This window comes from Lates calcarifer, linkage group LG9 (assembly GCF_001640805.2).
Source record: "Lates calcarifer isolate ASB-BC8 linkage group LG9, TLL_Latcal_v3, whole genome shotgun sequence".
Lineage (NCBI taxonomy): Eukaryota > Metazoa > Chordata > Actinopteri > Centropomidae > Lates > Lates calcarifer.
In genome coordinates this window covers 2,755,656-2,780,692 of record NC_066841.1, presented here as the reverse complement: position 1 = coordinate 2,780,692, position 25,037 = coordinate 2,755,656, and the positions used below count along the sequence as shown (strand labels likewise).

The 25,037-nt window shown below is 42.4% G+C and overlaps 3 protein-coding genes across 5 annotated transcripts; all 3 read right to left on the bottom strand.

Moving 5' to 3' along the window:
• Positions 1–243: 243 nt before the first annotated feature.
• Positions 244–3,201, bottom strand: nim1kb (NIM1 serine/threonine protein kinase). The gene is given in 4 exon segments (XM_018702489.2): positions 244–1,273; positions 1,275–1,768; positions 2,278–2,546; positions 2,646–3,201. Coding segments are annotated over 4 exon segments (1,302 nt in total). The 5' UTR covers positions 2,920–3,201; the 3' UTR covers positions 244–1,008.
• A 1,819-nt stretch (positions 3,202–5,020) lies between these two features.
• LOC108901109 (coiled-coil domain-containing protein 152) lies at positions 5,021–8,458 on the bottom strand. The gene is made up of 8 exons (XM_018702490.2): positions 8,204–8,458; positions 7,832–7,937; positions 7,301–7,369; positions 7,012–7,076; positions 6,573–6,708; positions 6,236–6,363; positions 5,697–5,816; positions 5,021–5,263 (listed from the first exon to the last, which is right to left on the bottom strand). The coding sequence occupies exons 1-8, from the start codon at positions 8,264–8,266 to the stop codon at positions 5,126–5,128; spliced, it is 825 nt and encodes a 274-aa protein (XP_018558006.1). The 5' UTR covers positions 8,267–8,458; the 3' UTR covers positions 5,021–5,125.
• A 353-nt stretch (positions 8,459–8,811) lies between these two features.
• ghrb (growth hormone receptor b) lies at positions 8,812–25,019 on the bottom strand. 3 transcript variants are annotated; one of them, XM_018702500.2, is made up of 9 exons: positions 24,886–25,019; positions 19,632–19,722; positions 13,950–14,085; positions 13,011–13,189; positions 11,979–12,157; positions 11,721–11,865; positions 11,280–11,370; positions 10,970–11,039; positions 8,812–10,866 (listed from the first exon to the last, which is right to left on the bottom strand). In XM_018702500.2, exons 2-9 carry the CDS (start codon positions 19,711–19,713, stop codon positions 10,006–10,008), a joined length of 1,743 nt encoding a protein of 580 aa, XP_018558016.1. In that variant the 5' UTR covers positions 19,714–19,722; positions 24,886–25,019; the 3' UTR covers positions 8,812–10,005. The 3 variants fall into 3 exon arrangements, with proteins under 3 accessions (XP_018558016.1, XP_018558015.1, XP_018558014.1); XM_018702499.2 differs by lacking the exon at positions 24,886–25,019 and adding an exon at positions 23,366–23,630; XM_018702498.2 differs by lacking the exon at positions 24,886–25,019 and having other exon boundaries at positions 19,632–19,737.
• Positions 25,020–25,037: the final 18 nt, after the last annotated feature.

The window sequence follows — 25,037 nt, the reverse complement described above, 5'->3', positions numbered from 1 at the left end:
CGCTGAGGCCTGTCATCTGCTGCCCCGGTTTCTGCGCTCCCTCCCCCTGCAGACCCTCATCTGCATGTCTATGGCGCAGCGCACAATAGCGGAGCTCCGGGGTCTGTCAGCTCCAGCGGTCCGCACAGAGCCGCCTATTGTCTGGCCTGCAGATGTCTCCGCAGCCACGCCGCGCCATCTGCCGCTTCCTGCAGGTGGGGGTCGGCGCAGGGCAGGGCTGGGAGGAGCCGGAGGGGAGGGGGGGTATTGGGGTGTTTGGGTCTGACTGGTTTGGGCCGGTTGTGGAGATGAGGAGGGGAGAGGTCCTGAGGATCATCTGGTGTCCTGCCAGCTGCTGTCGGGACTATTATTTACTCGCAGGCACTTAGTGAAACTTTTGGTAAACAGGCCACAAAGACGCGAGATGAGCAGCAGACACCTGCTCTGGAGCTCAACAATGAAATCTGCAGCACAGAGTTTACACTTTATTCATCTCTTCATACACAATAAGAGTCTGATTGAGAGACTGAGACAGTTCACGTGGCTCTGAGCTTCTTCTTTCCCCTTAAAGAAACATAAACATTAGTAGTTTGATTCTAATGATTAGAGGAAATAATGATCATTAATTAACGCTGTCTTCTTGGCTGTTTGCCTCGGAGAACCAGTAAAGAACATTTCTCATTACCTTCCCAACATTTTACAGGTTAAACAAGTGGTTCTCAAGCTAAGGGTCTGGACCCTCAGCAGGTCCAGAGAGGATTAAAATGATAAAATTAAAGAAAAGCAGCCGATAGAGTATTTTCAGTTTTACAGGATGATTCTAAATTCACTTTATCTGCAGGGGAAATAATTTAAATAGATGTTTTCACAGTTTCATCAGGCACTTTCATACACAGGAGGAGATAATAATCAAATAATAATAAAGAGTATTAAACTACACTGTCCCGTACACGATGGAAAATCAAATAAAAAATCAGTGCTGCTGCTGTTTATTGGTATAAAAGAGGTGTGTATAAAAAGAGCAGTTTGTTATGAAAGCACACAGAACTTGGAGGTGTGCCTGAGGCCCCTGTAGGCCCGGAGCCCCTCTCTCTTGGGGTCCCTCACCATCCCTCGGACCACAGGGGGACAGTCGCAGCCCCTGTTCTTCTGCGCTCGGTGCAGCAGGATGCGATAAACCCCGGTGACGGGGCTGCGGCTGTCCGTGGTCTGATTGTTCCGAAGGTGCTCCGTGGTGAATCCGAGCTCCTCCAGCGAGCTCTTGACCTCCTTGTCCTCCTCCTCCTAGGTCCCCATACTCTGAGTCCAGCAGGCTCTGCCGGGGGCTGGGCGGTTCGGGACTCACCATCACCCAGGGGAACTCCACAGGCAGGAGCCAGTCGCAGCCCATCATCTGGTCGATGGCGTAACGCTCGGCGGGGACCGGCTTCAGGATGCCCTTGATGAGCCTCTGGCAGGGGCCAGGCACCCACGGGGGGATGGTGTAGGCGCCTTCGATGATGCAGCGCCGCAGCTTGCCCATGGTTTCGGCGCGGAACGGCATGGTGCCGGTCACCATGAAGAAGAGCAGGACGCCCATGGCCCACACGTCCACCGGCGGCCCCAGGTAACACTCGTCCCTGAAGAGCTCCGGGGCGGCGTACGGCGGAGAGCCGCAGAAGGTGTCGAGGGCGTCGCTGCGGTTCGAAACGCGCGTGCTGAACCCGAAGTCAGCCACCTTCACGCAGCCGCTGCTGGTGAACAGAACGTTCTCCGCCTTCAGGTCCCGGTGGATGATGTTGATGCTGTGCTGCAGAGCAAAACGTATATTTGGTTTGAAATCCAGATCTGAGACTGTAGACCTGTGGGCTCTGGTTCTGGTAAAACCTGGACTGTACTTGAACAGTCTTGGCCTTCGTTGGTTGTGACAAACTTTTACTCAACCGCTGAGATTCTGGGCCTCTCAGGACGTCTCTGCTGTGGGTGGTTTTTGTTCAAACTAGTGCAATCAAAACATCTTAAACCAACGTGAACGCCCCTGAAACGTTTGTCATATCAAGCCGCTGCTTTGTGAAACTTTGTGCCGACTGCTGCAGTAAATAGGTCAAAGAAATTTTAAAGCCATCTTTGTTTTTGTTTTCAAATCAGGGACATGGACAAAGTCCCTGTGATCCCTGCAGCAGAAGAATTTAAACTGTTCTTAGTGTTTTCAAATCATTTTTTCTTCCTCATTTTTGTACATCTGAAATTTTTTTTTCACTTTTCTGAAGTGTCATTTCAGACTTTTTAAACGTTAAAAACAAAAATCTCGTCACTGACCATGTATTTGATGGCAGAGAGGATCTGGGCGAAGGTGATCTTGCTGGCGTTGTCTGAAAACTTCCCGTCGTTGCAGATCCTGTTGTGGAGGTCTCCTCCTCCCGCGTACTCCAGCACCAGGTAGAGGCGGCTCGGCGTCTCCACCACCTCGTACAGACGGACCACGTTGGGGTGCTGCAGGGACTCCATGCTGCTGATCTCCCTGGAGAGCAGACGCTGGGCCTGAAAGTCCAGCCTCGTCTTGTCCAGGATCTTCAGGGCCACTTTGTCTATGAGGACAAGGAGAATGAAGGAACACAGAGACGTTAAACAACAATAACCACAACAAACAACAACAACCTCTCGTCTCAGGACTTCTGTACACAAACCTTTCGTCAGAGCATGAAAAGCCATTTTCACCCTGGAGAACGTCCCGTAGCCGATCTCCCCCCGCACCTTGTAGAAGCCCACCCTGCGGCCTATGATCAGCTCCTTGATGGTCTTCTCGTCCTTGCACATGTTGGTGGTGAGCTTCTGCAGCGGGGTGAGGGGCAGCGGGGCCTCGGCCTCCTCATCCTCGGGGTCGGCGACCGAGCTGTCCGTCAGGCTGTAGAGGCTGTGGTGGAGCTTGGTGCTCGTCACCTGGTACTGGCCCCCGGGCATTTCTGTAGCAGGCTGGAGATAAGGGGCATCTTCAAAAACACGACAAACAGGAAACAGAAACACTCTAATCAGGTAATAAGAGTTTTAAAAAGCAGCTGCAAAATAAGGCTAGCTCATTAACATAATGTATAAGGACTTAACGAGGAAGCAAACACTTGAAACGTGACAAATACTCGTACAAAATATTCTCCCAGTGCTTCACTGAAGCCCTGTCAACAAAGATTCAAAGTCTATATTAATAAATTACATAAAACATCTTATGTAAGTTTTTCTTTTACACATTTTACTGTAAAAATGTAAAAATTAGCTGTAAAACAGAAGGTTTGACAAAAAAAAGACAAGAAGATTTTCATTTCCTTACCAAGTTTCCAAAGTGGTGCTCTGCATCAAATCACAGCCGAGGAGTCGGCTGCAAACAACAAAACCTGCATCTTTTGGCCCAGTAAGATCCAGAAAAATTTATTTTCTTCACTTTCATGCTGAGTTTTGACTCCGTTTGTGCCAAATCACCTCAAAAAGTCTCATCTGAGCAGAACGCTGCCATCCCTCTCCTTCCTCTCTGACAGACTACTGTACACTCATGCCCAGGACCACAGGAGGGGAGGGGACACATGTTTGAACCATCAGTTGAGTGGACAGCCTGTGCAGGCTTCCCTGACCACTCCCCCTCGCCGCTCACCTCTCCCTGACTTCACCCCTCGCCTTCTCGATGAGGGACGAGGGATTAAGGTGGTGTCATGATCTCTAATCCTGTTTTAATTTAGGTCCGTCCTAATCCCTTCAAATGGTTAACAGCGATTCAGGGGCAGCAAAAATGAGGCCAAAACCTCACGACAGACGACTTCATTTGTCGGCTACGTGCATTTGAATTGACAGTAGATGTGGTCAGAATACACTGGGTTGCAGGTTTTAGAAGAACACACCTGTGCTAAGAGTCACGGTCGTGTTATGTAGCTAAGGTTGATCTCCTGGCTTTTGTGAAGATGAAATGTTATGCAACGGCATTACCCAATGTTCCCATAGAGATTAGCTCCCTGTCACTCTTAGACGCTGGCTGAGCAGAACACATAAAGAGATTACAGAGTAAGAGGTCAACGCTCCACTGGGCGGAGCGTCTTCATTCAGGTGTGTTGTCCCTGTGAGCAGCAGCCGACACACAGGAGAGAAGCTGTTTCCACCTGTTTCCAGTCTTTATGCTAAGCTAAGCTAACCAAGTGCTGGCAATAGCTTCATATTCAGTGTACAGACAAGTCTCATATCAACCTTTTCATCTAACTCTGGAAACAGAGTCAATAAGTGTGCATTCAGAAAGTATTCAGACCCCTTCACCTTCTAAACATTTTGTTATGTTGCAGGTTTGTGCTTAAATTGTTCATCAGAGCAAAAAATAAACTAGATCTGGAGAAGGCAACAGTAACATCTCTGCTGCATCGGTCCCCATGAAATTTAGAACAACCAGGACTCTTCCTAGATCACTGCACCACAGATGGAAGCCTCTACTCAGTGAAATATGCATGAAAACTGGCTTTGGAGTTTGCAAAAAAAGCACCTAAAGGACTCTCAGACTGTGAGAAACAAGAATCTGTGGTATGATCAAACCAAGATCTAACTGTTTGGCCTCAATTTTAAGTGTCTGAATTCAGCGAATAAAAACTGATTCTTATCAGTACTCAGGTGCAAGTTTCATGTTTCTGAGAAACACACGTCATTACAGATGTCTGCTTTTGCAAACAGGAAAAACACAAATTACAGGAAGTGGACGTCTGTCAAGATTAGAACGAGGAAATTTTGATTTCAAGGAACCAGGGGAAAAAAGAAAAACAGGGAAATGAGTCAGAATTAATCGATTTTTTTCTTTGAATGAAAAGAGATAAACAGGTTTAATTCCTTGAATGAAACAGGCCTTCCAGCTATCGCAGCTGCTCCTACGCCTCCCCCTCCCTCCTCTTCCCTCCCTGCAGGCGTCTGATTGGATTAAAGCTTTAGACAGGAATATGGCCCGTGTTTCAGTGTTCTCTCTGCACGCTGGTCACCTGTAAACCAGGTGATGACACTGCAAATCTAACCAGGTATGACGTGCATAAGAAGCAGTTAAACAATCTCAATATCTTAGAGGAATTTTCTTTTTCAAATGAAACTGAAATCTAGATGTTTAGAAACACTTCAGTTACAGGTCAGGTCAGCCGCTCGTTAGCATCGTTAGCCTCTAATCGAACTGGACTCTCCTCCTCTTCAGGCGGTTGTCGCTGAGGCCGCCGGCACGCTGGTTCTCTTCCAGCTCTGTGATTCGCTGACGCAGAGCCTCAATCTCCCTGTTCTTCTCCTCCTGGAAAAACTGCAGCTTCTGAGGACACAGATAATCCAACACACACACTGACACACACATCCTAGAAAGAGGCGACATAAACAAGACATGCAACACATTTCTCAGAACAAAACAGCTGATAGCACCCACTGATTCTGAATATTTTACTCAGTGATTCTTGGGGATGAGCGCACCTGGTAAATTATTATCTGCATGCACAGACTATTTGAGTGATTTTCCCTGTAATTTATGATTTTTAGTGTCTAAAAATGATGAAAACTACAGATCACAGTGCAGAGGGAGCGTGCTACTGGGAAGAGAGGACAGACAGGATGAGACAGGACACAAACCTACAAACCCAAACCCTTTGTCTCAGGATCTACATCAGTTAAAACTCTAGACTTAAACAGGCAGGCTACAGCTTCAGTTTGTTTTGTAGAGGGAGATGAAAGGTTGTGTGTGGGCTGCTCACCCTCCTGAACACACTCTGAGGAAGAAGGTTGGAGCCATGTTGTTGTTGTTGTTGTTGCTGCTGCTGCTGTTGTTGGCTCCACTGAGCCGTGCTCTGAACTCTGGCTAACTTCGCACCAAACTGACAAAACACACAGAGAAAAGCACCTGTAAACGAGCTGAAACTGGCCACTCAAGACCAAAACAGAGTCGAGTTCACGTTGAAATCATCCACAAGTTTTCAGCTAGTTTCACAGAATGTTCCTGCTGTGGACTGTGTCATATTGTCCACACGTGAGACTAGATAAGACCTGATCCTGCAGACTGACTCCTCAATAATCAAGTCCAGAAAAATAGTTACTCCGTTAAAACAGGGCGAGTGTTTTACCACAAAAAGGGACCTTTGCTTCTGAATCATGTAGAATATAATGATCAGTTTTAAAAGACAGGTTGTTTAGGGGTCTAGCCACTAGGGGGCGCTGTCACCAAGTTTTACAGGACCTCACTCTCACGCTGTGCTGCATTAAAGAGCAGTAAGTCTCAGTGCAGCTTTTCATCTACCTCCATTTTTAACTTCAGCAGCTCGCTCTGCCTCTCCCTCTCCTGATCCTTCAGCCTCCTCCTCATCTCCTCCAGATCCAGGTCTTTTTTCTCCAGCAGCTTTTTCACTTCTGCATCTTTAGCTTCCACTGTCAGGAAATAAAAACACCACCACACAGATTAAAGCTGTGACACACTTGTTCTGTTTTTCTTTATTTTTTGTTTATTCAGTTTCTGCTCTGATGCTCTGCTCTGTATGTGTGTTTTTAGGTGTTATGGTGGTAAGACTTTGACTCTAAATACATCTGGTTGGACATTAGCAGTTCTGGACCAGTGAGTCGATGCACTGAGGCCTTACACTGACTGAAGGCCTCCCTGTGAGCCTGCTCCACCTCCCTCCTGCACTGCTGTCTTACAGCCTCTAGCTCCCTCTTGTGTCTGTCTGCTTCTGTTTTCATTTCACTGACCAGCCGCCGAACCTCAGCCTCTCCGTCCTGACGACAACACGCAGGCCAACACACCACATCACTGGCTGATGATGAACATTTAGCATCGCTAACTGATCATTCTGATTTCATACAGGACTGTAACTTAGAGGCTGTACATTTGAATCCACAGAAAAACCCCTGATAAACAACTAAACATGTCAATGCAGCTGACTCCAGAAATCAGACGCCTACATTTCTCATGGAGCACATTTTGATTACTGAAGCACCTTAACGAGACACTAAGATGAGAGTGGAGACACTGTTTATCTACTGGTGCTTTTCCTGCTCTGACAAATCTTCAGTTCTTACCTCTGCTGTTCTCTCGCTCTGTCGTTTCAGATCCGCCATGTTGTTCTTCAGTCTCTCATTCTCCTCTGCAACATGATGAGCAATCTGAATATTTACATGATGATACTTAGGAGTATTACTAAATCAAAACACTCATCAGAACAGAAAAATATTAATTTACTGTAAAGCTTATTGCCCTGTAACTTTAGCTTTACTGTTTCTATGGCTTCCAAACAATCTGCGAGTTTTCAAATCATCAGGGATATTATTATTGGTAGATTTTTAAGTATCAACTGATTATTATAGTCACCTCTGAAGTTGAACTGCTCCTGCAGAGTCTGCTGCAGTTTGTTCAGTGTGACCAGAAGACTGTCTCTCTCTGTGATAGGACGATTAACAGAATTAGCTATTTCTAATCAATGGTTTTAATTCAAGTTCTCAATATTCATTTTTCCCCCATGGTTATAAACTTACTCAACACCATCTGTAACTAAAACTCATCCTTCCAGTGTTTTATAAATAAATTATTGTCAAACATGTGCAAATAATACTCAACAATCTGACACATTAAATTAAATTCCCAATTTATATCAACCTGCCTGTAATTTAACAAATTTAGGATGTGGTTTATTCAATAAACCATATCAATAAACTTTATTGAACTGAAAATCAGAGGTAGAAACTCAAAAACACCAGCAGAGGGAGACAGACAAACACAAAATCAGACACCACCGGGCTCTTAAATCCTGGAAACCAAACTGAACAGTATAAGAAGTGTGAAACCCACAGACTGTATATAAAGAGGTGAAACCCCAGCATTTAATTAAAGACAAAAACTGACCGTCAATCAAACTTTTCTCCTTAGTTTGATAGAATTTCAGGAGTCTGTTGGCATCCTCCAGCATGATCTCCAACATGTTGTTTTTACCACGAACCTCAGTAATTTTCTGTTGGATAAAAGCGAGGAGTACAGTTACTCTTCACAAAATACAAACTAGCATGTACTGAGAGATCACCGAACATATATTGTACAATTTAGAAAGGAAGTGAGTAACGTTAAGTAAAGTAACATTAAAAGTACAAACTACTGCGACTACTACTCATACACTAAACATCTTAAGTTCAATTAAGAGGCACAAACTGAAAAACAGACATTTAAATCAAACCGTACAGACAACAGTTAGCCATCAACGAGTTAGCTTAGCTACCTCACCAGCTCTAGCTGAGAAAACTCCTCCATTAACTTGTCAAGATCGACACCGTTTGACTTGGTCATCGTTCCGGTCCAAGAAATCACAGTTGCAAAGAGTAATATGTTGTTATCGTGTTGCTGTTACATTTATGTTGAGGTGGATGAATAAAAATCTCTTCGAAAGCCTCTTTAGCTCGCTAGCTACAAAGTTACGCGGACTACAGTTAGCTTGCACGTCGTTGCACGAGCTCCTTGACCTCAACGCTTCTGCGTGGAAGACCATTTCCGACTAGTAGCTCGAAAAAAAATGACTAGTACTAAAATTATTAATAAGAGCGGCTGAATATTAGATTAAATTAATAAATACTTAATGCATTATGTTGCTCTGAATACTTTACCAACATTCAGAGCAAATAGTATGAAAATATTACAAATATTAAACAGATTTTCTATTAATAGATAAAAGATAATGTCCTGTAATGAGCATTTACGCACTTAATAAAGATTTGCACTTTTTCCACCTCTAAATAAGAGAATTTATTTTAGTACACTACAAACAAATAGTCATCTGTGCAGTGCTGTGGAAACCTAAAAGTAGTTATTGGATTAATAACAAGACAGACAAGAGCAAAAGTATGAAAGTTATTTATTTGTAATGAACACCTTTGAACAGTTAAAATGCAATAACTGTAAAATTCAACAATGATGACCATGTACCCAAACCTTTTAATGTACATGTGTACCATAAACCAAATGAAACAAAACAATAAACCTTAACAGTCCATGCACTCAAAAAACAAATACTGACAAGACTTCCCCAGAACACTGACAATGAAATAAATTCTGCTATCAGCCCTGAAAACATTTCACAGTTTAGACCATAAATGAAGAATACAATAAGTAATGGCATTGAAATAAGATAAGCGTTTAATATTTCATGCTCCAGTTGATCATTTTACAAACAGCTTATGCTTTATTTTGCTTCGTTGGCAACAACATAATATATAGACTCCAATAAGTGGCTTACTTGATGGCTGAGTAACATTTTCCACTGTGGCAAAAATTATTTAAAGCCTGAACAGTATTGAAAACACTGTGAAAAAATGAATTCAGTATTTATGCTTCAGAAAAAGAGGGCACGTGATTAATTTATGTTTACAGACATTTTTCACAGGGTCTATCAATACACATATAAACATACCTGATTTTGTCAAAAAGAAAGCTTCTGATATGTACAAAATGTAAAGAATAAAGCATGAGACAGTACAATTAAACATACTCTTGTTTAAAGCTGCATTATCAATATTTTAAATCAAAATGTAATGAAATGACTGGCTAACACTTTAGCCAAAACAACTGAAAAAGCATTAATATGTTGGGACTGAGTCTCAAGTTACTGGGGGGTTATTCTGCCCTCTAGTGGCCAATAACTGATCAATGCAGCTTTAACAAAGAGTTATTTAAAGTAAGGCCTGTTTTTACTCATCAAGGTATTGAAATATTGAGGCAATTTCCAGCAAGAGCTTGTGTCATTTCCCTTTGGTTCCCTTTCCACAACTGCAGTGAAACACATTCTTGTGCCCTCTTCGTTATTCATACCAAACATCCAACCGTGCCGACTTTACAGCCCTCTCGGAGGGTGCAGTTGGAGGTCAGATGAGGTAGAGGTGGTGGCAGGACAGGCACAGATGGCCCCCCAACTATTTTAGGCGAGCTGACATTTCAACACAACCTTGGGAAAACCAATCTCCAAGACTGTTCCCGATGCTTATCTCCACCTTTGATTGAAGAGTCTTTTAATTTTTACAAAGTCCGTTGCAGGTCTATGGTGTGATGCTTCCCAAAAGGTCAGGGGTCAGGTAGCCGTCTGGTGTCGGTGTAGCCTTTGGGATTATCAGCTGGGGGGCGGGTGGTGTGTTTGGTGTCAGTAAGAGGCTGTTCTGCCTGTCAACACCCTCTACCACGGTGTAGACAGGAGCAGGGAGTAACGGGGACATGGTGGTGGTATCTGATTCGTAGTAAGGCGACGGGGACGGCGTCACGTCCACTCCTGTTTGGCAGGGTTTGCTTACATCCCCTGTGGATAATCTTGGGTTCATTTTACCTGCGTTGAGCTCTGAGGTGTAACCTCCGTGATCTGCATTCACCAGCAGGAGCTGAAATTCTTTCTTTTCTTTCTCCTTCTCCACCATGATGTCTTTACTAGTGGGCTTGTCCACCTCAGTCTGCTCCTCAGATGATAGCAGCACCTTGCCAGATGACCTCACCTCGCTCACCTGGGTGTACAACACCTCCCTGCCCGGAGCTGCAAAAACAGGCTCTGCAGGGGCCTGGCTCTGGACCGGAGAGCTCGGCTCAGAGGCTGCTGGGTACGATGGTTCTTTACCGAGGGTTTGGTTTGGGATGAGAGGATGGAAAGGCGACACCTCTGGGTCGCTGGGGAGATCGGGGTCGCAGCAGCTGGCTCGACCTGAGTCGTCATCTCTGAACCCCAAGGAGAGGGGAGAGCAGTTGGAAGACAGGGAGCGGTCCATGAGGCAGTCCGTGTCCAGCTCGGTCAGTCTGTCGTTCTGCTCCTCAATGTCCAGATCGATGAACTCCACCCAGGGGTCGTTGTTGTACAGCTCTGGCCTCAGATCGGGGGGACCACCCAGGATGGAGGTCAACTCCCTCAGCTTCCCTTTCTGTGAGATAAAGAAAACAGTTGCTTCTCAGAAGAGGAAATGTTTGCAGACGGTTATGAAACAAGAGTCAAAGATCATAATGCATCATAATGTGGATGAATACCTTAAGTAGTTCAGGGTCAATTCCTCTTATTTTAGGTCCAGGAACAGGAGGCAAAAGAATAACCATCAACCTTAGGAGAGAAAAAAGAATTTGCATGAAATAAGAAACACTGCACATATACAGACTGTCTCATTGTATAAAACCTTTGAATGACTTCCATGATGACGATGCTGAACTCGGTTTCTCAAGGTCAAACGGCCCACACAGACTGCTGGTCACACAGCAGCCTACTGCACTCCCTCACTTCTCTAAACTTTATAAAACCGTTCACTTCTGCACAGAAATCCTTGGTGGTTGCAAAAACACTTACTTTTCCTGCTGTGATATGATAACCAACATCAGGATGGCCACTAGACACAAGGCACCAAAGATGAGCAAAGCCACCACTGGAAATCCTGACACTGGAGAAGGAAAAACACACAAATTAACACACAAGAAATATGTTGACAAATGTATAATTCAGCAAATTCACACATGGCTATAGGTACATTCTGATCACTCCATTAAGGGGATGAAACAGGTACATTACTGAGTTATTATTTCTTTTTTATATGCTTCATTGAGCTCCTGATGCTCAGTGAAAAGGGCGTGGGTGGGAACTGCAGGCAGGAGCACTGAAAGGTTTATTTATGGCGACAAAGACATTCAGCTGCAGCCTCGAGAGTTTTCATATAAAGCTGAAAAACATTTATAACAAGCACTTGCAACAGCTTTGTCCACCCAGCCGGTCAACATAGCAATGAGTTTTTACCTTTAGATGGGATATGGACGAACACCGAGTCGCTGAATTCTCCAAACTCCTTCCCACCAAGCATTTTGCACCGGACCCGAACCTCGTGATTGACGTTAGTTTGAAGCCCAAAAAGGGAGCGATGTGTGCTTTTCACAAGGTCAACCTGTGGTGAAGAAAATATCCAACGTGATATAATGTTTACTATAAAAATCAATCAAGCTGTTGCACATAAAAGTAAGGTTTAGTAGAGTAGAATCAAACTTTAGAGACACCCACTGCTTGCCATTGGTCAGACTTGATGTCGCGGTAGTGGACCTCGTATTGCAGCGTCATCCATCCCATCGCCACGTCTGCGGACTGAGGAGGCTTCCAGCTCAGCATAATGTCGTAGTAAGTGCCGGTAAAACTCACATTCAGCAGTGTCCAGTTCAGGCCGAATGGCGTATCTGGTTGCACTGCAGAGCAGAATTTTTTTATCATCAGCAGTTAAACAGAACCTCAGGGTTTCAAACAGTACAGGCTTCCAAAAACGTACTCATGGATTATTTCTATTATGTGTGAGGTGCGATCAAAAAGTTCCAAGACTGATTCTATTGGGAATGAACGGAGCACGGTACGGTAGTACGCATGCAGCAGGTGGCCAATAGGCCTGGGATGACCCAACCTTCATGGGTCACCAGTGGCAAGAAGTGGATCTAATGCTACAACCTAGAGATTAAACTGCAGTCTTGGCAGTCTCCGAGACCAAAGACGGTAAATGAATTCATCCCCCAGGATCAGACTGTCAACGCCAAGTTCTACTGCACCAATCTGAAGTGCCTGAGGAGGATGTTTGGCACAAATGACTTGAACTATGGTGCAAGGACAACTGGGTGCTCCATAGTGACAACATGCCTCCTGACAGAGCACTGAAAACATTTGAGTTTTCTGGCTGCACCAACACAATCGTCATTCCCTACCCAACCTACTTGCTGGAATTGGCTCCTCTGTCGCTTCTGTTCTGACAAAGGGACTTTCGAGGAGTGTTGGAGGTGTGGCAGGGACAAAGGCAGCAGTGTATTGTTGCACAAGGGGATAGTGATCAAATTCAAACCAGGTATGGTTTTTGCTTGCCACAGAGACAGTCTCTGAACTTTTTGATGACACCTTGTACAGGTGGTGGAGGCGTGTTTGTCTGAACCAGGCAGTTGTTCACTGGAATAAACTAATTATTCTGTTAAGGAAAATTGATTGATTGCTGAACAAAATGTGATTCCAACACCATGTGGGACAAAACCCTGGAAACCAGCCACAGTCCAGTAAACTCACCGATATCTTGGACGTTGAAGTGGTTCTCGTCATAGAGGACGGCTTCATCCCTCGACCGCAGCTGGACGCTGTAATACGTCCAGACAGATGTGTGGTTCTCATTGAAGAAGCACTCGTTTGGTCGGTCAGTGCTGTAGTGAGGACACTCGCTCCACTCTTTGGGAGAGGCGAGGGTGGGTCTGCGAGGTGAGGGAAAGATAATATGTGATCTAAAACAGTCTGAAAATCTACTGAAAAAGTTATGAATATGACATGACATGACATGACATGTTCCTTCATTACCATAAACACACACATAGTATTTTACTTTTGACTCAATCCCACTAACACATTGTTGGTTTTGTTCTGTTTGTTGAATTTGTCGACAACTAAATAAAAACTATAGAATAATTCCAGCCTTATCTTTTCCAACAGCAACTCGGAGAAGCCTTGGTTTGCATTAGCAAAGAATATAAGTCAGTAAAACTCAAAACCTGACTATGCATTTTTAAAAGTAACTAGGTTACAGCTGAGTGTAACCCTGAAGTGGACCTTTACCTTCTTCAACACAGGGTGAACAGGTGCACCATGTGCCAGGTGAGGCTTCAACACAACTACATACACATTTGAGTTATAAAAGCAGCGATACCAGTAGACCTCGTAGACCAGTAGACGATTATTAAACTTTCCTCTCCTCTTTATTATTAGTGTCACTTATTGTAAATTGCTCCTTTAATTCTTTTTAATCTTAATCTATACTTGAAGACACATAAAGACATAACAGAAAACTAAATAAGGTAAAGCTGAAATGCACTTGAATGTTTTTTGTTTTCAGTTTTTTGCTTGTTTTTAAATGATCCTTTCCTTCATGCACATCGTTTAAAAAAACCTTCAATTTCCTCGAAAGCACAGAGAAACCACATATTTCTGATAGTGATGACTACGTTTTTCCAGCCTCACTTTTTGTTGATGTAAAACAAGCGGAGGTCTCCGGGCTCGGAGAGGTTCTGGAAAGAGCCGACATTCCATCTGCAGTGGAAAGTCTCCATGTTGGCGGAGACGCAGCCAACGAGGTGTGGGCGCCTCTGGGGGAGGACTACAGGGAGACAGAGAGGGAGAATAATTACATATTTAATCCTGTTTTATACTGTAAAGACCATGTTTTTTTGGTTTTTTTTGGTGTTGCTGTTATGACTCAGTGTTGCTTTTGAGGATGGCTAAGCCGCACTTCAGGGACAGGGTAATAACTGTAACCTAACTCCAGGGGAGCAGCCCAGCCGCAGGGCAAACATCAGCATTTTCCTGGAAGTCATTTTACTGCTCTTCAAGAGAAAGCTGCACAGCCAGAGAGTTCACTGCCACGGCTGCAGTGAGATAAGCTATTTGCTCTCCCTATACTAAGAAACACACTTGCACAGAAAACACCATGTGGATCCTGTTTTAGACTGGCGGCGTTAACTCAAATAATTTGCACACAGAGCACGTTTCTACAGCTCTCTCAGAGCTGACCTTAGCTGTGCTCCAATTCCTGTCTGTCTTGCTGTGAAAGTGAGAAAACTGAGTGCACTTTAAGCTGACTGTTCACAGTTTATTTTCTGAGAGTGCTGTAGGGAGATGCTACCGTTGCACAATGCAGTGAATAAAAAAAGAAATGCAGGAGCTCCTCACAATTTAAACAGACTGTGTGTGGTGTTGAGTCGGCTCCAGAAAGATCTAGGAAACCAAACAAACAAAGTACTGGATTCTATTCTATTCAAATAATGCTTTTGTTTGCCCTGGGTTTAAGTTATCCTTCTAATAAAACAGAGGTCTTTGCAGTTTATTTTGTGGTGTTCACAGCACTGAAAAATGACCTAAAGAACTCAGCAGCTTGGAAACTATTTCTTTGCGTTAAGAAGTCAGTGCTGATTATCAAAAATAACTGGGGAAAATATCTAAAAACTGGAGAATGGCTGACGCAGCAGCTAGTCAAAATTCATTAAAAATCGAATAGATCTTATTAAGTCTCAAATAATGATACTGGAATTGGCCTCAGAGCTCCACTATCCAGGGTTCTGGTCTACGTGTTACACCAAAGGGCCACTTCTTCTGGAGCTTTCAATCACATCTCACAGTGCTGAGGTTGTTAAGTGAGGGAACATATTTGCTGAACTGCCCCTTTAAACACCGCTCATTGTATTACAAGGAGGTTTTGTGGTCAGCGGCAGGACTCAGCTGACCACATCAGCACCTCAGGGGAGGAACAACAACGCACACTGGCTCAGTACCGAGAAGTGTCAGGACAAGATGGCTCGTCTGCAGCTGAGAGGCAGCGCCGGGAGCAGATGATGAATACCTCTGGCCTGCTTAGGGTGCTTCAGGGAAGGGGAGTTACTGGTTAAAAATAACCTGTTTACCAGATCCCCGACTGCTCCTCAGGACTGCACTTAGCTCAGGATTAAGAGTAAAATCAATCTGACACTCAGTTATGTGGAGCATTTTTGTGGCTCACGTTATTGTGATAAATGAGGAGATGGGTGGTTTGTCTTGTCTGCTGGTGTGACATGAAAAATGTGTTAAAAAAAAAAGTCTGTCATATTGATTTATTAGATTTTCAAAATCCCATTTTGCTGCATCATTTATACTGAGATATCTGTGGTGGTCAGGACTGAATTTACAGGATTGTTGCATTTAGCCAAAAACTGTCAGAGGGAAACATCGCACTCTTTACTCCACTTCATGTGTTCGCAACCCTTTGTCAAATTATGTTCATATGACTCATTTGTATTTACACATGGGTCATTTCATGTAAAATCAGATAAGGCTGTTGCAGCACAGTCTCAGAGTTTGTTCAGACCTTGTTTATATCATGAGGCCTGTACAATATTTCTCTTCAAGTCCTCTGTTTTCAGCCCTTCATATATTTATTTATAACCTCAAAAGGAAGCCATGTTTGTGCATTCATATCTTGACAAGCATTGAGCCTAGCCTCACAAGACTTTGTAGGACAGAGGACAACATGCAAAACCAGAAAAATGCTGCACTGCAGCATATTTCATTTCCATAAGGCCCTTAGGTTAGTGCTAAATTCCTCAACAAGAATGACATTTCTGCACCGATATAAATCATTCTTCATCATTTGAACCAACATTTTGTGCCTCCATATCTCAATGATTACTGACTTCATGTGTTATAGGATTTGTAAGAAATAAAGGACAAACATGTTTCCAGTTTGTTCACAGGAACAGAGGACGTCTGTGTCTTTGCTGAGGTCCTGGTTATGGAGAATACGTGAGGTATTCTGATAAAAACCTCTGGTATATATACAGAGAAATAAGCACAAGCTCAGGTGGAAGCGTCTAAATGTGTTTCAACATAAAAAGTTTGATGTGTTCAAAGCCTATATGTAATTTTACAGCACACATGTGGAGACTGTACCGATGCTCACACATGGTGAAATCATCAGTATATGTTCTTACATGTTATGGAGAAAACACAAGTTCCAAGTCAGTCCTGTTGTTTGAGTTACATGATTCAAGGATAACAGCTGTCGTCACATGTTAGAAGTTAAAATCAAAGGCTTTAATCAGATGGATATTTCATGGTGAAATTCATTAAATCATGGACACACAGATGCTAAAAAAGAGCTGAGAAACAACAACACGTGATCATGAAATAACCATCTGAATAAAGGCCAGAAGACTGCTGCGGATTTTTTCTTTTTTAAACTTTTGCGTTCTCCACCAAAGAGCAGACCCTGTTATTTCCTCATTAAATGAAGTTATTTGAACTTTTTATTGAGTATTTGTTAAAGAAAATAAGGGATATAAACTTAACTACTCACATTAATAACCTGTCGTAAAATAAGCAGACAGAAAACGTGATCGGAGATAACGAGGGAAAACCCTGCTTCTTTATCACGGACTGTGTATTTATCCATGCAGGGAACATGGAAGCACATTGGCACTTATATGTTTAATGTCCAAGAGGCAGGGTTGTTTATTCAATGACTATAGTTCACATTTATTCATCTGTCAGGGGCTTTTATCTAAAGCGATTTGGAAGTAAGGGACGACACTAAAGCTCCAGCGCAGTAGGAGACCTTGAAGTACTAAGAGCTAAATCTGTTCAATAAGACTAAGTGCGGGGACATCAGGTGGAGAGCGACACTGAAAGTGCACAGTATGTTGCAGATGTGCTGTAAAACACAGAATTTATCTAGTTTCAAGTCAAATTCTGGAGGCAGGACTTTTACTTTTCAGTGTTTTCACATTGTAGTTTTGCAGCTTCAGCTGAACAGGATCTGAATATTTCTTCCACTGCTGAGGAAGAGCAAATGGTGTCAAGCTCTCACACAGTGCCCCTTTGCATACATACACTGTGTCAGGATCACCTTGCAGACTGACAGGCTTCATTTTTGTGCTCGTGCGTCAAAGTGAGTGCTGTGCCGTGTTTGCTCAACAGCTGCCAAGCAGAGTTCACTTCTGGTGTAAGTAAACATGTGAGCACAGCAGATGTGGAGTGCTTTCTGAGCACAGTCGGTAGATCCACGAAACAGAAAACACAGACCATTTCTGAGGCGGTAATATCAATTTGCAGCGTTTTCTCTCTCACAGGAGCCCTCTTCCTGAGAGAGTACCTCAGCCTCACCACAGCCTTACTGGGTAAACATGTTTACGGCATGATTTTCCTCTGAGTACTGCTGACACAGTCTATTTCTGGGTGAAACAAAACATCCTCGAACAATCTGTTTTTATAAGCCCAGACTCGTTTCCTTTTAGTTCTGATTTCAAAGCAGGAAACAGCAGCTAGAGTTAATTTCCAACAAAGGAGAAACTCATACCTGCAGCAGATCCTTTAAACTGTCGGCTCATTGTCTCCGTTTGTTTACACAATTTCTGGATGATAATTAATGTGCATTTCTGCGGTTATTAACATCTGCAGAGTGTAACGGTGGGAAGCTGTCATTAATGTCTTTCCTGCCAGCGCACAGGGCAAACGGTTATTTACAGAGTCACATGTTCAGACATCAATCAGTGCGCTCTCAGGGGGAAATACCTCATCCTCTGCATTTAGAAAAGCCATTTCCTTCCTCGGCTAAGGGCCACAATGTTCTCATCACTGATTACAGTTCTTTACTAATCTAATGAGCCTTATTGGCAAAATGTGGATAGAAAAAAACAGAGGTAGTGTGTGCCTGAAAGTGAAGAGTAAGAACCAATTAATGACCGATGTCCCGATTTCTGAGGGATATAAAGAGTGGTGCTCAGGTGAGCAGGTAGTGCACAGAGGGGTTTTAAAGCTTTTAAAGCTCCTCTGACAACAGCTGCTGCAGAGATGATGCTATGAGAGGAGAGAGGGGGAAGTAAAACAGTAAAGATGTGGGCTAGATAGAAAAACAAAAACTCACTTTAAAGCAGAGGAGAGCTGCAGATTCATCTCCTTTAACATTTACTTTATTATTATATGAAAAAAGAGGCATTTTTACATAAAAATAACAATTACAGCCGCTAAAATATCAAGATTCCTCATGATAATTTGAGTAAATATAGGTAGGGGTAGCTAATATTGCTAGTCAGCGACAAGCTGTCAGCATTAGAAAACACTGAAGATCATGAGCACGTCTAATGCATGTCTACATGCAGTTGTTTCTCCGACCAGGCGACACCAGACTGATTCGAATCACTCAACAAAATTGTGAGGTGTAGGCAGCGGTTCAGAAATCTGCAGGCCATTAAAAGTTGGCAAACTCGCCACCGAGCCTGCAAAAGAAAAAATATACCTCGCAGAGGCCACTGCTGATGTCTATGAACAAGCTCTTGGCTCTTACTCTGAATATTTTTTAGCTTCAGGGGGCGGACATGTCAGAACACAGCAGCCTTGTTAGATCTCACATAAAGTCATGAAACTACAAGGGAATAAAAATAGTAGCAGGGGCAGAGGGGGGGACACATCCTCCGATCCACACCTCCGCTGACTTACTGACGGCGTTATGTAACAAGACAAAGCACAGGATGTCCGTGCGTGACTTAAATGGTCAATGCAGACCCAGTTTACATCTGTGGATAAAACACAGCTCGTGTATGCAAATATGTCGCCTTTCCACTGCCTCTGAGGCTCTGTTTGGTAGAAAAACGGGGCAGGGGGAGGCTCTACTTATAAACAGCTTCTCATTGTTCAGCAGTGGAGTGCTCTCTGCTCTCCTGAATTCCTGGGAAGCCACTTCACTAGAAATCTGCTGGCCAGTTTGTGCGGCTCTCTGTGGAGGGCTTCGCTGTTGTGCAACACATTTGATATTCACTTGAGCGCCAAAGCAAAGCACAGTAACTCTGCAACTATTAATGTTTTCTATTATTGCAGGCTAACATTGTCCTGTGGCCCATTAAGAGGAGATTTATGTGAAAAATCTGTTCCATCTGGCTGTATTTTTTGAATCCAAACGAAACAGGAATTGAAAATCTGTGCGTCAGAAAACACCAGATGTTCTAAAAAAGCATCAATGTCAAGCATAAAACTCACCAACAACATTAAAGTTTTACAATAAAGATAATTTATACAAACCTGACTCAAGCCTTCAAATGCCTGCAAATATTTTAAATTCTCATCTACTCATGCACGTAAAACCAAACTGAAAAGACCAAATAAATATTAAAACAAACATACCTTGCTCTGAGGTTGATTCCAGTGCTGAAGCAGTGAGGATGTGGAGGAAGACGAAGAGGAGCATGGTGAGACCAGCAGCCATGGTGCTGAGCTGTGGAGGAAACATGTGGCGACTGTTAGTTTCTCAGTGCAGTCCACCCAGCTGAACTACACAGCCCCATGAAGGCCCTGCCCACTCCCACCATTAAACAGGGACTCCTTAACTTTTTTTTTTTTTTTTTCAAAAAGAGGAAAGGTTGGGTACACCCATGATAAAACTGTATGGAGTTACAGGACTGTAAAGCGCTTTAGATAAAGGCGTTCATCACGTAGCAGCTTATCTGTTAGATTATTCTATAGCCAAACAGTCGACTGGGTGAGCGCTCACTTTGCAAATATTTTGCTAAATACTTGAAATTTGAACTCCCCAGGACAAGAACCCCACAGAACCCTTTGTCCTCTAAATGTTTTTTGGTTTCTAAACAGCAGAAATAAGCCGAATTGACACTTCAACTGTTTTCAGTTTTTAAACTTTTTAAACTCCTTTAAGGACTTTGCACTTTCAGCTCCTTGTACAGTATCACTCTCATTAACATTTTAACTCCTTTCACTGCCTTCTACTTATGCTCACACTTCCACTCCTTGCAGCACTTTCACTGTCACTTCAGCTTCACTTTTTTTAACACTAATTTATCTCAAAAATGTTTTTACACTTGAACTAACACAAATGTATATCATTACTTCACTTCAGCAGGCTCTTTTTGTCACATCCACTCCAACTTATGCCTCAACTCCTTTCACTGCTTACTTCAACTGACACTTCAACTCCTTTCAGCACTTGACTTCAACTAATACTGTACTTTATCACTTCACATCAGCTTTACTCTTGAACTGACACTTAAACTTCTTTTACCAACTTCCTCCAGGAAGTTTATCTCCTTTTAGGATGCCACTTCAACTTTCTTCATTACTTACAGTTAATGTTTAAATTCAGCTAACACTTCAACTGCATCCAGCTCTTTTTCTTCACCTGATACTGTACTTTAACTCCACCCAGTGCCTCAATTTAACTCAGCATGTACACTTAAACTGACACTTCAGCTCCTTTCAGTGCTTGCATGTTCACTCTTTAACCAAAACTAACTCTTTTCAGGACTTCACATTGACACTTCAAGCTTTTTTAAAATCACACCTCACTGACACTTTGCCTCCTTTTATTGCTTTTACTTCATGTGTCCATTTTCAACTCCTTTCATCACTTCCACTTCAACTGATAGGAGTCTTTCAACTTCATTCAGAGCTTAAACTCGAAATTCATCCAGTGCCAGCTCTTAACTGAACCTAAAACAATTAGGACGTCTATTAAACTCCCACTTCAACTTATTTCAATGATGCTGTTCAACTAGTTTGAGTGCTTCAACTTAAGATACAGTTTTATTCCCTTTATAAAATCTCCAAAGTCTCAAAACAATTGCAAATAAATTTTAATTTCAAATGTTTCAGCTATTTTTTCAGCATATTTTCTTCAGAAAATTCAGACTTTTCTGGTGTTAATATTGTTTTCATGTAATTTAAAACACTTTGAAATAAAGATCTAAGTGATGAATCATAGTACGCGGCATTTATTGGACAGCGGGGAGGACCACAGCAGGTCTAAATCACAATCAGCGCATGTTTTATTCATTATTTTCTTCTTGGTACTCACACTCTTTATCCTTCCTGGAGAGGTGTGTTTCGAAACAGTAAACAGTTTTGTTCTGAACATGACATTGCATCTCCGGCCAGCAGCAGCACTGGGCTCCAGCCAACACTTGTGAAATCCATCCCTACTACATTCTGGGACTCATTTAGATCTTGTTTACTTATCCTTGTATGGGATTTGTATTAATTCGTCTTCTGCATGCATGAGGTTTTCAACCCCCAAAGCCTGGGCCCCATGTGAAGTTTTACAGAGGAGACTTCTCAGCCTGATACAGTGTTTAGAATATATTTTAAAAATACTTCACGGTATCTTCAAGATATATTTTTTGGCTGCTTTTGTACCAGGATAAAAAAAACAGCAACATCATTTTCAGATTTTGATGGCAACTTAAGACCTTGTGTATTTGTGATAAATGACCAGGTGTCTTTGAGGTGCAAAATACTTTTGACCCTGTTATACAAACAATGGACTTTTGAGACAGTAACAAATGAGAAGATAATGTTAAAATGTTAATTAGAAACAACTTCAAGAGTCAATTAATCATTTAAGTTGTTTATCAAGTGTGAGGAAATTTAAAGAAATTCCCTCGAGGTCTTTTAACTCTCAAACGTCAGTATCAGCCTCTAAAGTTCAGTATTCGTCGGCTCAATATGCTAAAAATAATAAATGCTACATGATCTTTCCCTTGTGTTCAGTTAAGTCGAGAGTCAGGTGTGAGAATTACTGCTCATAAACTTCTCAGCATCATAATCTCTATTTACAACGGATGATCTAAACTGAAAACAGAGGAGCTCTCTCACTCTCATGCTGATAAGACAGACTAACAGACTAAACTTCCCTCTCTGCTGCAAACAACAGTCTCTGTTCAGACGAGCAGAAACAAACTCAAGTTAACCAGGGTCCTGGTTCTTCAACCGCCAAATTGGGAAGTCCAAATCTTTACATGTTATAACGACATCCTTGTTTTTGACGTCACAGACTCATTAATTTTTTATGTTTTTGAAGAAGAAACCGCAAATGTCAGCGAACCTCAGAGTGAAAAACATGATATTATTGTACGAAAGTGAGATTTCACTTTGAGCAAAGAGGAAGCTGAATACATGGACCAACGGGGGGAACTCGCTTACAATTTAAAATTAGAAGTTCTCACGTCCGTTCATTCATTCATCACAGAACTTCATGAGATGTTCATGTATTTATCTATAAAACACTTTAATTAAGGTAATTTAAAGCCACAAAAATGTTAAAATATTTTGTAACTATGAACAAAAAAGTGTGAAAGCTGCAGATTCCTTCTTTTTTTTATAATCTACAATACAACTAACAGCCATCAGATAAATGAATCCTACATTAAACTAATATTTTCAGGGCTACATCTAACAGTTATTCTCATTTTTATATACAATAAATAATGTTTATTCAATAAAATATCAGGAAAAAACTGAAAATGCATGTTAATATAATAGTTTTTTCTTTTCTAATGTCTTATGTTGTCCAATCAACAGCCAAAAAACCAAGAATATTCAGTTTACTGTCAAATAAGACAAAGAAAAAGAACAAATCCTCACAATTTCTAAACTGACTAACTCATAATATTCACACACACACACACACACACACACACACACACACACACATTCCAATAAAGTAACTTAAGTTCTTCAAAACTGAACCTCGTAGTAACTTTTCCACCTTTTACCACCTCAACTCTTAACAGATGTATGTGTGAATTTACACCTGGACAAGCTACTTTCCTGCTTCACTACAGACATTCACTTACTTCACAGTATTTTCAGTTAAATGAAATTTCCATTTTGTTTTTAAACCGCTTCAGTTTAAGTTCAGACCCTCTGTATGTGTGTGTGTGGGGGGGATTATTGCGCAAGACTCGTGGAGTAAATGTAAACAAAACTCTCTGGTACATCAACAGGAGCTTTACGCTGTTTCTCCTGTGGATGAAACAGTGAAGCTTTCAGGTTATGAATCAGTTAAACCGCTCACTATCAGACTGAGTAAACGCGTGAACATGCGGGACAGACGAGAACCAACTCACCGCTGTGCTGGAGAGTGGACAGTCTTCTCCGGCCACACTGTTTCTCCACAAAAAAACACAACGAGTTTGTCCGAACAGACCGTGAACTCCCTCTAACAGCTGCTCAGGAATGAGTCTAACAGAGATCCATGCGGGGCAGACCCGAGGCTGAGGCTGCTGGCGCTGTCGAAGAAATCCTGGCTGACTGGCTGCAGGTCTGCGCTTGTGTTTGGAGGAGCAGCAGCAGCAGCAGCAGCAGCACAGCTGTCACTCTAATGTAATCTAACAGTCATGTTGTTTCTCTGAGGCAGAGAGAAGGACGCCACCTGCCGGTGTGGTGTTGGAAAAAACAACCAGCAGATCTGAGGGCAAACTGAACGGACGCTGAGGTCAGGAGGTCGTGGATCCAGGTCACCAGAATAAACATAAATGTGTATTTTTCTTATTTCATTCATTACTTTTGCTGCAGTAGGCAAAATGAAAATGTAACATAACGTACAAATATATATGTATAAACAGTTTTTATATAGTTTTGTACTTTGTGCCTTCCTTTGCCCTTTTAATCCTCTTGTTTTTGTTTATTTGTTTTCTTATTTATTTATGTCTGAACACTTGGGAACCTAATAACAATTGTAGCAATAATGCTAGAAATAGTACTAATAATTAGGTAGGTGTTGAGCTGGATCGTAGGAGCAGCAGGAGGCTTGTCATCATAGTGAAGCAACACATATACATTTTTAAGTGAAGGGAGGACATCACATTATAATACAAGAAGCTGAAGGTGGATATTTAATGTCTATATTCAGTATTTTATCTTATTCCATTTACATTTATTTAGCTTTTTTCCTTCTGTCTTTTGTGGCTGTTTTTATTGTATTATTGTATTGTGCGCTGAAGTCTGCTGTGGAGAGAAATCTTCAGATTCTCCAGCTTTGAATTTTGGCAACCTTTTAGTTAGCATTTAGATTGTGGTTTTTATGATGTTTACTGGAATGATAATCACCATATTCCATTACAAGGGAAATTCCTCCTTTTAAAATTGTGGCTATAATTAAAAGAAAGTATTTTAGATATTTATCTCAACCTGCAGAGTAACCACAACCAGTGAAATGTAGAATAGGAAAAACAGTGTCACAAAATGGAAGTGCTCAAGTAAACTACCTGATCATTTTAGTTGTATTATGATTATACCTTAACTATAGAGATAAAGAAAACCGTTTGAAACTGTATTTTTTCCACTTTAAACGTCATTGGGTCAACATGTAATGGAAGAACTCCTCCACAGTCTTTCTCAGGCTGTGGAGTCACATTTCAGGACATGTTCAGTCAGCCACTCACATGTTTTTGGCTCAATGTCGTCAGACCACACACACTCTCTGGACCACTCACACACTCCGCACATGCTCTGCATAACACACACTTAACATTTTAACGAGGCCAGTGAATCAGTCACGGTGGTGGTAGCTGGTAGTTACTGTCAGACAGCCACTCTGGTTATTTTGTTGTACGACTTTGACCACCTCCGCTGAGGCCAAACCCACCTCTTTAACCAGATCCACACCAAAATGTAATGGGTTCTTCTCTGGGCCGTGTCACATCCCGCCACCAGGTCTGCTGCAAACTGGTTCAGTAGTTTTTGTGTAGTCCTGCCAACAAACAAACAAACCAAAAGACAGACATGGTGAAGGTAAAC